The sequence below is a fragment of the Egretta garzetta genome, unplaced genomic scaffold (assembly GCF_000687185.1).
Source record: "Egretta garzetta isolate BGI_Z169 unplaced genomic scaffold, ASM68718v1 scaffold34, whole genome shotgun sequence".
Lineage (NCBI taxonomy): Eukaryota > Metazoa > Chordata > Aves > Pelecaniformes > Ardeidae > Egretta > Egretta garzetta.
Genome location: NW_009259586.1, coordinates 4,226,615 through 4,240,313, shown reverse-complemented (window position 1 = coordinate 4,240,313; position 13,699 = coordinate 4,226,615). Strand labels below are relative to the sequence as shown.

The window sequence follows — 13,699 nt, the reverse complement described above, 5'->3', positions numbered from 1 at the left end:
CTTCTTGTACTTGAAGCCTTCACCCCCGTTGTGCTGCTCCCCGGCCTGCCACGTGCCCGGGGCTGTCCCAGCTGTGGGCGGCATGGTGGGTGGCTCCGTGGAGCCACACTGGCTATGCAGGTAGGAGAAGGCTTTTTGGGCTGATGTCTGCAGGCTGCTCTTCTGTCCGGAGGAGATGGAGGGGTACGGGTGTGCCACGGTCTTGGGCTGCTCTGCTCCCAGGAGGGAAGGGACCGTTGGGGATTTCAAGGAGACATGTGGGTACATGAAGACATATGGGGCTGTTGCCTTGCTAGGAGTCTGGGGAGGGGTACAGGGGGTGACCGCCGCCGGGCTCTCCTTGCTGCGGGGCGGTGCGCAGGCCTGCCCGCTGCTGCTGCTGCTCTCCCCGCTGCCCAGGCTCTCCTGCGAGGGGCTGGAGAGGTGCCGGGACAGCACGTTGTCCTGCGAGTGCCCCGAGCCCCGGGACCGCACCCCGATGCTCTCCTGGCTCCGCGACATCCCCTGGCTGCTCTTGATGCCAAGTGTCTCATGGCAGCTGTTGGACATGGCCGTCTGGAGCTCGTAGCTGAGCTCACTGTCCTGGAAGGTCGTCATTTTGGGGGTGTGTGGGGACTGGCACTCCCCATTTTCCAGCGACTCGATGGTGACAATGTCCAGGGCACCAGGGACTTTGCGTCTTGCCAGAGTTGCTTCTGCTTGGTTGAGGCTTTTGCGGAGGTCTCTCAGCTTCTTGACAGCCAGCATGATCTTCTTCTGGTGGCCTGCAGGAAGGTTGCAACAGTAAAGGGGCATTAGGTTAGCTCTGGCCAAGAAGAGCCATAGTCATGTCATCAACCAGGGCAAAGGCCTCCAGGCTATCCAAACCCTGCCTGTGGGAGGAGACAAACTACGGCCAGTGTCCACCTGGCTCAGCCTAGCTCCAGCCTGCCAAGGGGAGTCTGTAAGGACAGCCACGAACTGCCCTTTATGAGTGCTCAGGACATATTTGCGCCTCCCAGCCCGAGGGAGAACAGGGTGTAGGGACCTGGGTGGGAAACTTGGCTGCCCTGGGCCACCCCAGCACGGTGGCAGGGACTCACCCAGCTTGTTGATGCCAATCTCTTGCAGATCCTCCCATGTCAGGTCTGTCACGATGGTGATGGAGTCATAGCCATTGTTCACCAGCTTTTTGTGGTACTGGGGCAACCCGATGGCACTGAGCCAGTCCATCAGGTCAGCCTGAGAAGAGCACGAAGACACTGCCATGAGCATTGAGGGACAGGCAGCACCTTCATCCATCCCCACCCTGCCCCTGGCCAGAAGTCTCTGGTTCTGGGGTCTCTCCCCATTAACACAGGCTGTTGCAGCATGTATTTACTTAAAGACACCCATCCTGTCCTGCCTGTCCTGGGGGAAGGTGGCTCTGAGAAAAGACTTGGGGAAAAGAGGGTGCTGGACCGAAGCCCTGATGCCAGGGACTCACCGGGATGTAGCTGGGCAGCCACTCGGTGATGCTGAGCTGCCCAATCTCGGTGGAGATCTTCTTCCTGTGGCCTGGTTTGGTCACGCCAATGGCTGTCAGATCCTAATGCGAACAGAGTGGGGCTGCAGTTAGCATTGGCATGGGGAGCGTGGGGCAGTGGGTGCCCACTGCTGGCAGCTCCAGGGAGCATTGGCTGGGGGAAGAACTTGCTTTACCTCTGGGGTCATGCGGCTGATGGTGGGGACGTCATAGCCGGCATTGAGGAAGTTGGCGGTGTACGACTCCAGCTGGAACTCACTCAGCCAGTTGTAAATGGCTTCTGCATCCTGGGGAGAGCACAGGGCAAAGAGCAGCCCGTGATGGAGTCTGCAGGGCCTGGAAGGACCTGGCTGCTCCAGACAAGATGACAGGACCTCCTTGGGCAAGACCCACTTGTCCCCACCATCCCCAAGACCCAGTCCCCCTGTGTCTCCAGCGCAGCAAGAGCTGGGCTGAGAGCCCCATATGTGGCCCTCCCACCTGGCACACCAGGTCCCCAGTTGGCCCAGTTACCTTCCCCTCAAGGAGCTGCTCAGGCCGCAAGAACTGGTGGGAGAAGACCCTGTCTCCAGGGGGGCAGCTGCCTGGGGTCTGCTGGCCCTGTGGCCCTGACAGAGAGGAGAAAGGAGAACGGTCACGGGGGCACTTGGGCAGCGAGCAGCCCCCATGGCTGGGGGGACAGCTGTCCCCAAGGCCCCATGGTGTTAGGACATCCCTCACCTGATGTGGAGGTCAACTGCCCATTGTGTGGCTCTGATCCCAAAAGGTGCTGCTGGAGGTCATCGCCGGCGGAGGGCAGTGGCTGCGAGAGAGGAGGAGTGAGTGGAGGAGGGACTTCCCTCCCCGTCCCCAAGGTGGGTGCCAGGGTCTGCTTCACATCCCCAGGTGTGGGGTGGGGTCCCACACTGGGCTGCTGGGCACAGCTTCAGCTAGTGAGGCTGGCCCCTCACAAGAGATCTGGGCAGGATTTGGCCCAGGACCCTTTTTATCCTCTCAGGTGACACAGGACATGGTGGAGATGCTGTGTGGTATCACCCACAGCCTTCAGCCCCATGTGAAAGGGCCAGCTGTGCTGTGGGGGTGCAACCAGGGGGACCCCAGGAGCATCTCCCCACTGAGTCCCAGCAGTGAGTATGTGTTTGGTGGAGGATGCTCAGCTCCTGCAGCCCCTCCTTCACTAGGAGGTGCAAGGGGTGACAAGGAAGGTGCTGGGCCTCCATCTCCAGCCTAGGGCAGGCCTGGGGGAGCAGCACAGGGGGAGCAGGGACTGGCACCTACCCTGGCATTCTCGATGAGTATGCTGGTGCTCTGCCCATTGGTGCCCTCGGTGCTCTGGCCGCTACCGGCACTGCGGATGCTGCCGATGCTGCCCTCGCTGCCCACACTGTTCCTGTCTCCTGCTGCTCGGGGCAGGCGGGGAGGCCGTCAGCAGCGCCCTGGGATCAGGGCTGACACAGGGCACAGGGTCCCCGGCAGGGACCCATGTGCCAACACAGTGACACCAGTAAAAACCAGCCTCCCACAAAATCCCTCCAACCACAAATGATGCATCAGTCCCTCCCACCTCCCAGCATGCACGGCACAGACAGGGTGACCTGGGCTGGCAAAGGATGCACGAAGGGGACATAGGGACACAGCCTGGCAGAGGACATGGGGAGGAAGGAAGGGGCTGCTCTACAGGCTTCCCAAAACTCCTTTCCCTGCACCTGCACCCTCTCATCTGGCTGTTTCCTCGCCTGGAGGTGGAAAGAGCGTCTCCCCCCGAGCCCCCCTGCGCAGGCAGGGCTGGGGACAGGGGAAGGTCCCCAGACCCTGTCCGGTGGGGTGGCCATGGGCCGCTGGGACGTTCGGGGCTGCCTGGTGAGGACAATCATCGGGGAAGTGCTGCAGCCCGCCGGGAGGGGCTGGGGGGGCCCCGGGAGAACCCTGGCGCTGGTGCACGGGCGCCACGCGGGGGACAACCATGCCTGCATTCAAAGACAAAACACGTGTGGTCAGAGCTCGTGCGGGAGCAGGGCAGGGGGGAAATATCTGAGCCTCAACCCCCCAAACTGCCACCCCACTGATGGCACAACCCACTGTGCCCACCCAAGTCCTTCTCTTCCCCCTCTAGCTAGCCAGGGCTGCAGGGACCTGTCAAACAGGAGGTGCTGGGAAGGCTGGGATGGTTTCACACAGGGGACGGTCTCTGGCATGCCCAGGGCAGCCACTGACCTGTTCGCTTGCTGATGACTTCGGCGATAGAGGGGGGAAAGTACCCGACCCGATCGGTGCCTTTCTGAGCGTCATGGATATGCCCCTTCCATCGCCCATCCGGATGCTGCTCCAGGACCTGTCACGGGGACAAGAGGGATGGGGTTGGTACCTGGGGCTTGGCAGAGCAGGGGGACAGGGAGTGGGGAGCAGCCTCACCGTGATGACGTCTCCTGCCCGGACATTGAGAGCAGTCGGGTCATGGAGGTTCCAAAAATCCTTCAACGCTCGGACCTTCAAGATTCCTGATGCCTCTGAAGGCAACGGACAGAGGGAAGAAGGTACCAGAGCACAGGGGAAAAGAGAGTTGTTCGGGGAAGATGGAGGGAGAAAACAAGAGGGAAGGGGAGAAGAGAAAATTAATACTGCAGGAAGGGCTCGATCCCTGGACATTGGGGGCAGGCCTGATGGGACTGGGATGCTGACGCTCGCAGCCAGGCTGGTTTAGGCTGTTCGGGAGGAGCACTGAGAGCCCCAGGCAGGTCCCGTGGGGAAGAAGCCCCTCGGCCCAGCCACATGCCAGCCCCACCTCACCTCTCAGCAGCTGCTTGATGTCCTTGCTGGCGTGCGAGGTGGTGAACTGGTTCACGATATCCAGCGCTGTCTGGTTGTAGGTGTTCCTGATGTTCACATCGACGCCGCCCTGCCCGGGAGGGGACACAGTCAGGGACAGACCCCGCAACTGCTGCCAGGCCCACAGCGGACAAAGGGACCGCGGAGAAGGGGGTGATGGCCAAGCCCCAGGGGCTTGTCCCTCCATGCTCACCTCCAGCAGCAACCGCACCACCTCCGTTTTGCCGTAGAGCGCGGCCTCGTGCAGGGCTGTGCCCGTCTTCGTCTGCTTGTTGATCTCAATCCCAGCCTTCAGCAGCTGCCTGGTAGGACAGAAGGAGAGACATGAACAGGAAGATACAGACATCAGGGCCAGGCAATCAGCTGCTTTGCGATGGGAAGGGGACAACCCCTTGCACCACGGAGGCTTTGGGGACAAGGGACTGAAGACACAGCAGGGAGGTGGGTTTGGGAGGAAGCGGGACTGAAGCTGTGGTGGGTTTCTTTGGGACAGGGCAGTGCCCTGGGCTGGAGGGGGGTTACCTGATGATCTCCTTGTGCCCATTCTTGGCTGCCAGGTGCAGCGGGGTGGTGTAGTTGGGGTCAGTGGCATCCTTGGACTGTCCCTCCAGGAGGGCGACGCACAGATGGCTGTTCAGCAGCAGCTGGGCCACCTGCACGGGGTGCAGGGGTGAGCAGTGGGGTGCAGGTACCCCCACCTGCACCCCCCCAGCAAGGGGCTCGCCCTGGGGGCTGGCCCTTTGCTTCCCATCCCGCCGCTCCCCTCCACCCACAGCTCCAGGGCTCAGCTGGAGCCGGCCAGTGCTTGGCAAGGCCACACTGTCGTGAGGGGCCGTAAAAGGTCACAACAGCCAGAAATAGTTTTCCCATAATCGGGCTTTTCAGACCAAGCCCTAAAAACCTCCAGTCTCTCCAAGCCCAGAACGACTCTCAGCATCTCAGGGCAGCCCAGAGGCACAGACGAGTTATTTTTACTGCCCTGTTTATAGCTGCAGACATTATAGATACTCCAAAAATGGAAATATCCCCCTGGTCCCCTCCCCGGTGGGGCATGGGACAGTCTGGCTGGCCACGCTCCAGCCCAGCCCAGTGGGGTGGTGCTGGCTGGGCTGGGGTCTCCCAGAGCACGGGGCAGCCCTGTCCCCATGAGCCATGCCAGGGACCTTGAGCAGCCGAGCGCAGCCGGGCGCTCAGGGCTTGCGGGGATTAGCCAGCTCAGCCTATCTGTACTTAACCGGGAGCAAAGCTGGGGTGGGTGGGGGGAGGCTGCGGGGAACCGAGAGCGAGGACTCCTGGCTTCTCTCCCAGCCTGACGCTGCCCTGACACAAAGTCAGGAGCAAAACCTGCAGCTCCCACCTTCAGGATCTGGCCTTGCTCCACCACAGGAGGCAGCGGGTGCTGCCTGCCAGGCTCCGAGGCTCATGGTGGAGGGAGAAGCAGTTGTGGCCGGACCCAGCATTTTGCTCCTGGAGGAGCCAGCGGGCTCCAGAGCCATCCCTGGAGAAGTGCCTGGTGCAGAGCAGAGCCCCACAGTGCTCACCTTCAGCCGCCCAAACTCACAGGCCAGGTCCAGGGGGGTTTTCTTCGCCTTGTTGATGAGGCAGGGGTTGGACTGGTGCTGGAGCAGCATCTCTGACTGCGGGGGAGCAATGTGGTACAGGGATTTCAGCACCATTCCACCCCCCTGCCTCCCTCCTGCCCGGCATGACAGGAGTTGCCCCCACCCATGCACCCCCAGAGAGACCTGGGGTGGGTGCGTGGGTGGCGCTGGGCTCTCACTTACCACCTCGTAGTGGCCATACTGCGCAGAGAGGTGCAGCGGGATCTGCCCGTCCAAGGAGGCCATGTTGACGGAGGCGGCGGCACGCAGCAGCACCCGCACCGGCTCCACGCGCCCCTGCCAGGCTGCGTAGTGCAGGGGCCGCATCCCTGTGGGGGAACGGGGCTCAGCAGGGCTGGATGGGGCCCCCAGCCTCATTCAGAGGGCTGAGCCAGCTGCCGGAGGCACAGGGCTGTGCTTGGGGGTCACCCCTTACCGTTGCTGTCCTTGATGTCGACGGTGGCCTGCGCCTCCAGCAGCAGCGAGATGAGGTCCAGGCTGCCACCCAGGGCTGCATGGTGCAGCGCCGAGAACCTGCAACACAAGGCAGGGCTCAGCCCAGCCCCAGTCCCTGCCATGCTGTCCCTACAGTCCCCGCCTGCACAGGGACACAGGCCGAGGGCCGGGCCGGTCACCGGTTGTTCATGGCTACATCCCTCCTAATCTCCCACTCCCGGTGCCTCAGTTTCCCCATAGCAAAGCAGAGATAAATCCCCCCATGCTGTCTGCGCCCCAGGGCTCAGTGAGGGATGCAGGGACCCCGTGTAGCCCCTGAGACCCCAGCGAGAGGGGTCCCTCACCCCCCTGACCTGTGCAGGGGGCAAGCAGGCAGGATGGAAAGAGACGCATCTCTCCTCTCCTCTCTGCAGTGCAACCAGGCAGCCCGAAGCCACGCTGCTCACGGCATCCAGCAAACACACTGGCCCCATGGCTACTCCTGGCCCCTCCGCCAGCCGCCCCCTCCCCGTGCCAGGAGGGATGCCGGGAGTCCACGGCACAGTGTGGGAGGCCGCCCCTAATGAAAGGGCCCTGTGTCTCAGGGCTGTGAAAGGGGCCTGTCTGCCCGGCGCTCCCTCCGTGCCATCACGTGAAGCGCCACGACCGAGGGAAGGGTCCCTGCGCTGCCGGGGATTAGCCCATGTGCCACTTCAAGGGGCGCGGGGAGCTCCAGACGGCGCTGGCCCGGGGCTCTGGTGGACTCAGCAGTGTCCCAGCCCCATGCTGGGGATGCAGCCCAGCCAGCACAGCTCTCCTCCCAACCTGCAGTCCCTGGGCACCCCCAAATCCCTGTACAGGGTCTCTAGGCATCGCAGGAGGGATGCTGCTCCCTCCTTCAATGCAGCTGCCGTGTCCCTGAGCCAACACTGTGGGGATAACCCCCAGTATCCCCGTGGGGCCAACTCTGCCCTGGAGGTGGCTGCACAAACCCACGCTTGCCCACACCAACATCTTGAAGCCGCAAGCAAGGTGACGCCGAGGACACCACCAGCAGCATGGGTCTCCCAGGAGCGTGCACGCTGCCGTCCCCATGCATGGGTTTTGCCTCCCCACCATCCTCGTCCTGTGCCCCAGCAAAACCCAACGTGCCGCTCGCAGTTAATACCCTGCACACCGCACGTAGCCCTCTGATGAGGAATGAACCCTTTACCCACGTTCCCATCAGCAGCCCTCCTGGAGCTGCCCGAGCACAAGCCCTGTGCCTTATCAGAATCAGATCATTGCTTCTATTATTACATTTTTTTTCTATTAAGCTCCATCTGCACAGTATTATTTTAAGACAGAGCCATCCTGCACATTTTCAACCCCCCGCTGGCCTGTTAGGACTCATCACGGACACCTCCTCCTACAGAGTCCTCGAAAAGAAAACATGTAGAAATTAGGTACAACAACAGTACATAAAACAATGCTAATAACTCATGGGTCAGATTTAATTCAATAAGAATAACATGCTTATTTATTTTATGGGTCTTTGTGGTTTCTTTAACTCTCAGTACCCAGCTTATTAAGCGCTTGGATTTTGGAAGTGATGAGCTACAGAAATATGCTGTGGTCACTTGGCAACCTCAGCTTTTCTTTCTCTGCCACCCCCCCACCCCCCCAAAACAAAGGGATTTTGCTCTTGGGATATTAAACACAGGCACAAGCACGTGCAGGCACTGGGGCTGGCTGGGTGCTCCTCTGTGCCTCAGCCAGCACTTGGGACACGGGGCACCAGCTGGACATGCTGCGATCCCTTTTAACCCCAGCCCAGATGTTGTGCTCTCCAGGGCTCAGCAGATACTCTCAAAAGCGTTATGACACCCAAAGCTGCAGAACCAACTGGATATTGGGTAGAGCAAGCCCTCCCATGCTGGCGGCAGCAGTGCCCAGCACCCTGCCTGGGGAGCACTCACCCATCCGCATCCTGGTAGTTCACGTTCAGGCGCTTGGCAGACCCCAGGAGCTCTGCAGAGAGAAGAGGAGAAGGTCAGGGCAGGAGGCAAAGCCCGCGCCGTCCCTGGGACCCCAGGCGAACCCCGTCCCACAGCCACACTGACCTCCCAGAGCGCAGAACAGCACCTGGCCCATCCCAGTAGCCTCTCCTCTCTTCTCACTCCATCTTCACCTCCACAAACCCTCTATGGGCTAACCCGGCTCGAGCTCAGACCCTTTTGTCCCTCCATCTCTCCTGCCCCATCTCTGCGCACCCCTGGGATGGGTCAGACCCCGCAGCTCCTGTCACCCTGGCTCGGTGGGATGGTACTTACCTCCCCTTTATAGGCAGCAACACCCTGAAACTGCTGAGCAGGGCTGTTTCACCCCCCACTTGCTCCCTGTGCCCGCCACTGCTGCTGAGGCTTGGCCCACAGACCACATGGTTGGCATTTTTACGGCCGGGGCAGAGGCTGAAGCCTCCAGCTGTGAATGCGAGGATTGTGCCATCTTGGATATCCCCGTCCCCCCACCCGTCCCTCCCTCCCCTTCGAGGACCACTGAGCGGCGGAGGATGCTCACCCCACCCTCGGCACAGCCTCACGCGCGCCCCCAGCTCCCTGTTCCTTCCCACAATTAATTCGAATGAATTCCTTCCTCCCACACAGAGAGGACATTTTATTCTTCACCAAAGGGTTGAGAGCGGATTAACATCTCTGGAATTCATCCGCCAAGTCAAAAGGGAAAGAAAGGGTAAGGTATGCGGGGGGCAAGAAATGCCACCGCTCCTCCTCTGCCTTTCCAGGCAGCCCCATCGCCGAGCTGGGGAGGATTAGATGCTTTGAAAGGTTTCTGTGTTGTTTCCTATGGAAAATCAAAGTCCAAGAGCCGGGCTCCAAGCCCGGGGTAAAACAGCTGCTCAAACCCCACTGAAACGTGGTTGGGTCCTGGGGAAGGAGCCCCCTCCCTTGCAGCCGGGCAAATCTGGGCTGCAGCTCCCTCTCCTCATCCTTCTCCTTCATTCCCTTCTCTTTTTCTCCTCTCCCAAGGCCTCTGCCCCCCTTGCATGGCAGATCCCATACAAAGCCATACTCTGCTGTGTGGCCCCTCTGCCGGAAAGGAGAGCTGAAGAGGGGGCCGGCTCATTCATCATGCAAATGTATAATTAAAGGAAACCAAGGAACAGTGCGTTCATTACTGCAATTTACAGTGTTTTGTAAACAGCCTAATTAATGCAAAATGGGCTTGGAGTGGCTGCTGGTGAAGGACTCGTGACTTGCCACAGCTGAGGGGATCAGGACCAGATCACCCTAATTACCTCTTCCAGGGGCTGCTCCTCTTCAGAGCACCAGAGAGCAGCTCTGCTACCCTGAAAGCCCTTCCCAAAGGAACCAGCTCCCAAAGCCATTGCTCTGCGGAGCTCCTGCTTTTCCTTTCTAGCCCCGTATTGCTTGAGAGCCCAGGATCCAGGGTATTTATCAAGGACAAGCTGCTTCCCTTGGCCCCGCTGGCCAGAAACAAATAACATTTCACTTGTGAACCAGCCACTTCTGACCTGAGTCATGGAGCGACCGTAACCACTGAGCCCTGCGGTGCCTCTTCCATAGAGCCAGGATCACACTTTGGGTGTGCAGCAGAGCCGGGAACAGGGATGGCTGCGGTGGGAAAAGGCCTCACCCTGCCCCTCTGAAAGTCTTGGGATGGATCCCGCAAGCAAGGAGCAGGAAGGGCTGGGAAGCGTTTGCTGCTGGGGGTTTTCCAAAGGACACAATTGAGATAAAATTAAAAATAAATGAAGGGTTCCAGTAAGCTGCAGGCAATGCCCATGAAGCCATCACCTCCTGCTCCCCAAGCAACCCCCCAGCCCCCTGCCTTTTAATTTGGGTTTATAAATAGGTATTTTTAAAGGATGGTCTGTGCGGTGGGAACCAAAGGCCAATCCAGGTTTGCTCCCATCAACGGCAGCTAAAAATTGCCAGGGGTTTTGCTGATGAGAAAGGGTGAGGAGGAAAAGGAGAAGGAGGAGGGGTCCTTACCCATGGCAGGAGGGGCAGAGGCTGAACCCTGTGAGCCAGGTAGCAGAGTGGAGCCAGGTGGGCGATGCCAGGAAGAGACGGGCTGGATGGAGGTGCCCACTGAGCACAAGCACATCCAAAAGATGCAGAAACATCCCACAGCCCCCCAGGGGCTGGTCCTGGAGTTGAGCAATGCCCACTATTTGAAGAGGGAGAGGTCACCCCAAAATCTCATCCCTCCCCCTCCTACAAGGGGACCAGGCTGACCAGTGGGGTCCAGTAAGCAGGGCTGGGATGCGGTGGGTGTCCCAGGACATGGTGGGTGTCCCTGCCCGCTCCCTGACCCCCAAAAGCAGCTGTCAGCATCTGCACGGCAAAATGCCTGCGTCTGCTCCTCTCCTGGGCAACATTCCTCAAATTAGTTCCTTGGTCTGGCAGCCCAGCAAGGTCAGGACGCAGGGCAGGACCATGTGGACACGGTGTGGGTGGCTGGGAAAGTAGCAGGCCCCAAAAAGTAGAGTCGGGAGCAGCATCCCCTTTGGGGCTCTTCCTGAATGTGAATGCAATAATGCTCGTACCCACTTCAGGCAGGAAAGGAAGGAGTTCACCCCTGGTCTGCAGCTGGGTAAATCGCTGCTTGGAGAGCTGGAGGGTTTGCAGGCAGGCTGGAAGGTAAAGCGCAGGTAGGAAAGGGGCCAGGCACCTTGGCACTGCAGGCACGAAGGCATGAGCAAAGAGGAGTGGAGGGAGGATGGAGGGGGAAAACAGAGCACAGGCAGGCAGCCGGGACCCCCTCGCCAGCGCCATCCTGCTGCACACCCCTACTCTGTATAGCACGTGGGGCCAGCAAAGCAACCCCAAAGGCAGCCCCGCCTCAGCAGGGAGCCCGCACGGGGATGGGGTGAGGCAACGGGGCAGCACAAGGGCTGCCAAGGTGGTGCCACCAGCCCCCATCATGCTCCTGGGGACGCAGTGCCAGGAAGGCAGGAGATGGGATGCTTCCCTCCTCCTCCTTCCATCCATGTGCTCGGTTCTTTTAACCAATTCCCCCGTTTTTCTCCCCATCTCTTCAGCCCCTTCTCTCCCTGCTGGTGCCCTGGCAGCTCCAGGCTCTCCAGCCTTTCCCACCCAGGCATTTTGCTGCTTGGCAGAGGCTGGGCCAAGCCGTTCCCAATCCCACAGCCCTCCCAGACCGGCTGGTTTGGAGGTGCGGCTCTGGTTGGGAGACCGCAGAGCCGGGCTGGAAAAGGGCTGCGGGGTCGGGGCTGATCCAGCCACAGCTCTGGGATGGGGCGGACAGACCCTTCCCAGCTGCACTGTCACCTCCTCTGGGTTTGCACTGGGGGGGGGGCACCCACGGGCCTGATCCCCACCCCCTGCTCCCTGCCGCGAGCACACTCATCCCAGGAAGATGAACCCAGAAAAACACGGACCCAGTGCTGAAATGCAAAAAGCCCTGAAGGAGATATTTCCAGGGGAAAACACGGCTTGGAAAACCCCGAGGGTTAACTCCAGCCATGGGTTCCCCCTGCTCGGCCCCACTCCCCAACACAACCCCTCCAAGGGGTCCCACCGGCCCCTGCCCCGCTCTGCCCCCCCAGAGCCTTCTCCAGCGCCTGCCCGGGCAGGATGAGGCTCAGCAGCGCGGGGCCGGGGCTGAGCGAGGCCTCGAGGGAGCCAGTGAGCTTCTGTGCAGCGTCTGGCTGCCAAGCAGCAGGCGGGAAGCACCTCTGGAGCGCTCCGGCAAATTGCTTACAAATGTAGGGCTCGCATGCTCCGCCGGACGCTGGCCACGGCAAAGGCAGCATGGCCGCACGCTTGCCAGACAGGGCCGAGACCCTCAGCGGTGGCACGCTCTGGCTCTGGGGGAAAATGCCAGCCCTTGGCCTTTTGGATCCTCGCTGGCAAGTTTCCAACCAGCTCCCCCGATCAAGCAGTCCCCTCTGTCATGCTGCACCCTGCGCCTCAGTTTCCCCATGGGGCTGGGCTGCGCCCCCATGACGAGGATGCCAGGCCAGGCTGAGCTCCCCACGGGGTGCAGAGGGCACCTGGGGAGCAGCCGGCCAGGGCGGGCACCTCGCCCGCACCGCTGGCAGCTGGCCCAGCACAAACCCATGTTTAACCCCCAAGGTCCTCACCCAGCCCAGCCTGCACCCCCTGTGCCAGCACACCAGGCACCCTGCGTCGCCCCATGCCCTTCACCGGAGACCTTGACCCCATGGGGACACCCTTGGGCTTCGTCCTGAGGTCTTGGAGAGAGACAGTCCCTTGGAAGCACTGAACTGCTCACCGCTCGCTGCGAAGGAGGGACACAATGCTCACTTGGGTTTAGCTGAGCAAGGAAATGCCCAAATATCCCATGTACCCCCCAAAACACCCCTTGAAGACTCCTGCCCTGGCTCTCACATGTACAGTCAGGCTCCAGAAAGCAGTGTTTTCGCTGTAACCCTCCCAGTTTTGACCACCCAGCGTGGCCACAGCAGAGCTCCTCCACTGCAAGCCTTTGTCTCTGTGCGGGACAGACAGAACTATAACTGGAGACCCACCTCCTTGCCAGAGATGCCTTGAAAAAGTATGCCTGTCTGCTGGGCCTGTGTCACAGACCCTTGTCCCTTCACCTTTCCCTGGGAAATTGCATCCCCACACTGCTGGCTGCAAGTATCCCCATGCCACGAGCCTCCTCGCACTGCAGGTCTGAGCATCCCTGTATCATGAGCATCCCTCAACATCCAGCCTGAGCATCCCTGCACCGCTGGCCACGAGTACCCTGCACACAGGGATGCTCTGTCTGGGCACTGCAGGAACACCACCCTGCTGCCCCAGGCAGTGGGAGAAGGACCGTGTGCTCTGGACACACCAAATACATGCACATATCCTCTTGGGAAAATAAAATCCTCCTGGGGACTGTCACCACTAAGCCAGTAAACCAGCTGGAGGAGCTAATCAGCTGCGATCCCACAGAGCAGCAGTCGCTGATGGTGGTGGCAGCCTCCTGGGGCTGGAGGCGGAGATGGCAAGAGGTGGCAGCTTCACCCGACCTGCCCTGCCCGGCCTCAACCTGCGCCAACGGCCTGGGGTGGCCCTGCCTCGGCATACGGTGGGTTCATGCCAGGGCTTGGGAGAGACTCAATGTCTCATGCAAAATCGAGACCCAAAGAGGTGACGTCCACCTCTCTTCTGCAGGAATCACCCTTCCGTGTCGCCCCTCCATCCACAGGCACTCCGTTCACTGCGGCCACCCACACCCGGCTCCTCCTGGCAGAGCCTCCCAGCAAACCAGCTGTTTCAGGTGCAGTTTCCCAATAGGTTCAGAAGAGATTCACCCGCTTCGATAGGGAAAG

The 13,699-nt window shown here is 60.6% G+C and overlaps 1 protein-coding gene across 1 annotated transcript in view; it reads right to left on the bottom strand.

Moving 5' to 3' along the window:
• The window catches only part of CASKIN2 (CASK interacting protein 2), an 80,452-nt gene that overhangs the window by 3,666 nt on the left and 63,087 nt on the right, over window positions 1-13,699 (bottom strand). Inside the window, exons 3-20 of the mRNA XM_035893369.1 lie at window positions 8,325-8,376; window positions 6,368-6,465; window positions 6,115-6,260; window positions 5,872-5,967; window positions 4,853-4,983; window positions 4,524-4,632; window positions 4,292-4,400; window positions 3,917-4,011; window positions 3,719-3,836; window positions 3,230-3,471; window positions 3,069-3,099; window positions 2,783-2,904; window positions 2,225-2,306; window positions 2,018-2,112; window positions 1,681-1,791; window positions 1,466-1,567; window positions 1,083-1,221; window positions 1-764 (exon numbers count right to left, since the gene is read on the bottom strand). Of these exons, the coding sequence (XP_035749262.1) occupies window positions 1-764; window positions 1,083-1,221; window positions 1,466-1,567; window positions 1,681-1,791; window positions 2,018-2,112; window positions 2,225-2,306; window positions 2,783-2,904; window positions 3,069-3,099; window positions 3,230-3,471; window positions 3,719-3,836; window positions 3,917-4,011; window positions 4,292-4,400; window positions 4,524-4,632; window positions 4,853-4,983; window positions 5,872-5,967; window positions 6,115-6,260; window positions 6,368-6,465; window positions 8,325-8,376 (2,642 nt within the window). The remainder of the gene's footprint in view (window positions 765-1,082; window positions 1,222-1,465; window positions 1,568-1,680; window positions 1,792-2,017; window positions 2,113-2,224; window positions 2,307-2,782; window positions 2,905-3,068; window positions 3,100-3,229; window positions 3,472-3,718; window positions 3,837-3,916; window positions 4,012-4,291; window positions 4,401-4,523; window positions 4,633-4,852; window positions 4,984-5,871; window positions 5,968-6,114; window positions 6,261-6,367; window positions 6,466-8,324; window positions 8,377-13,699) is intronic.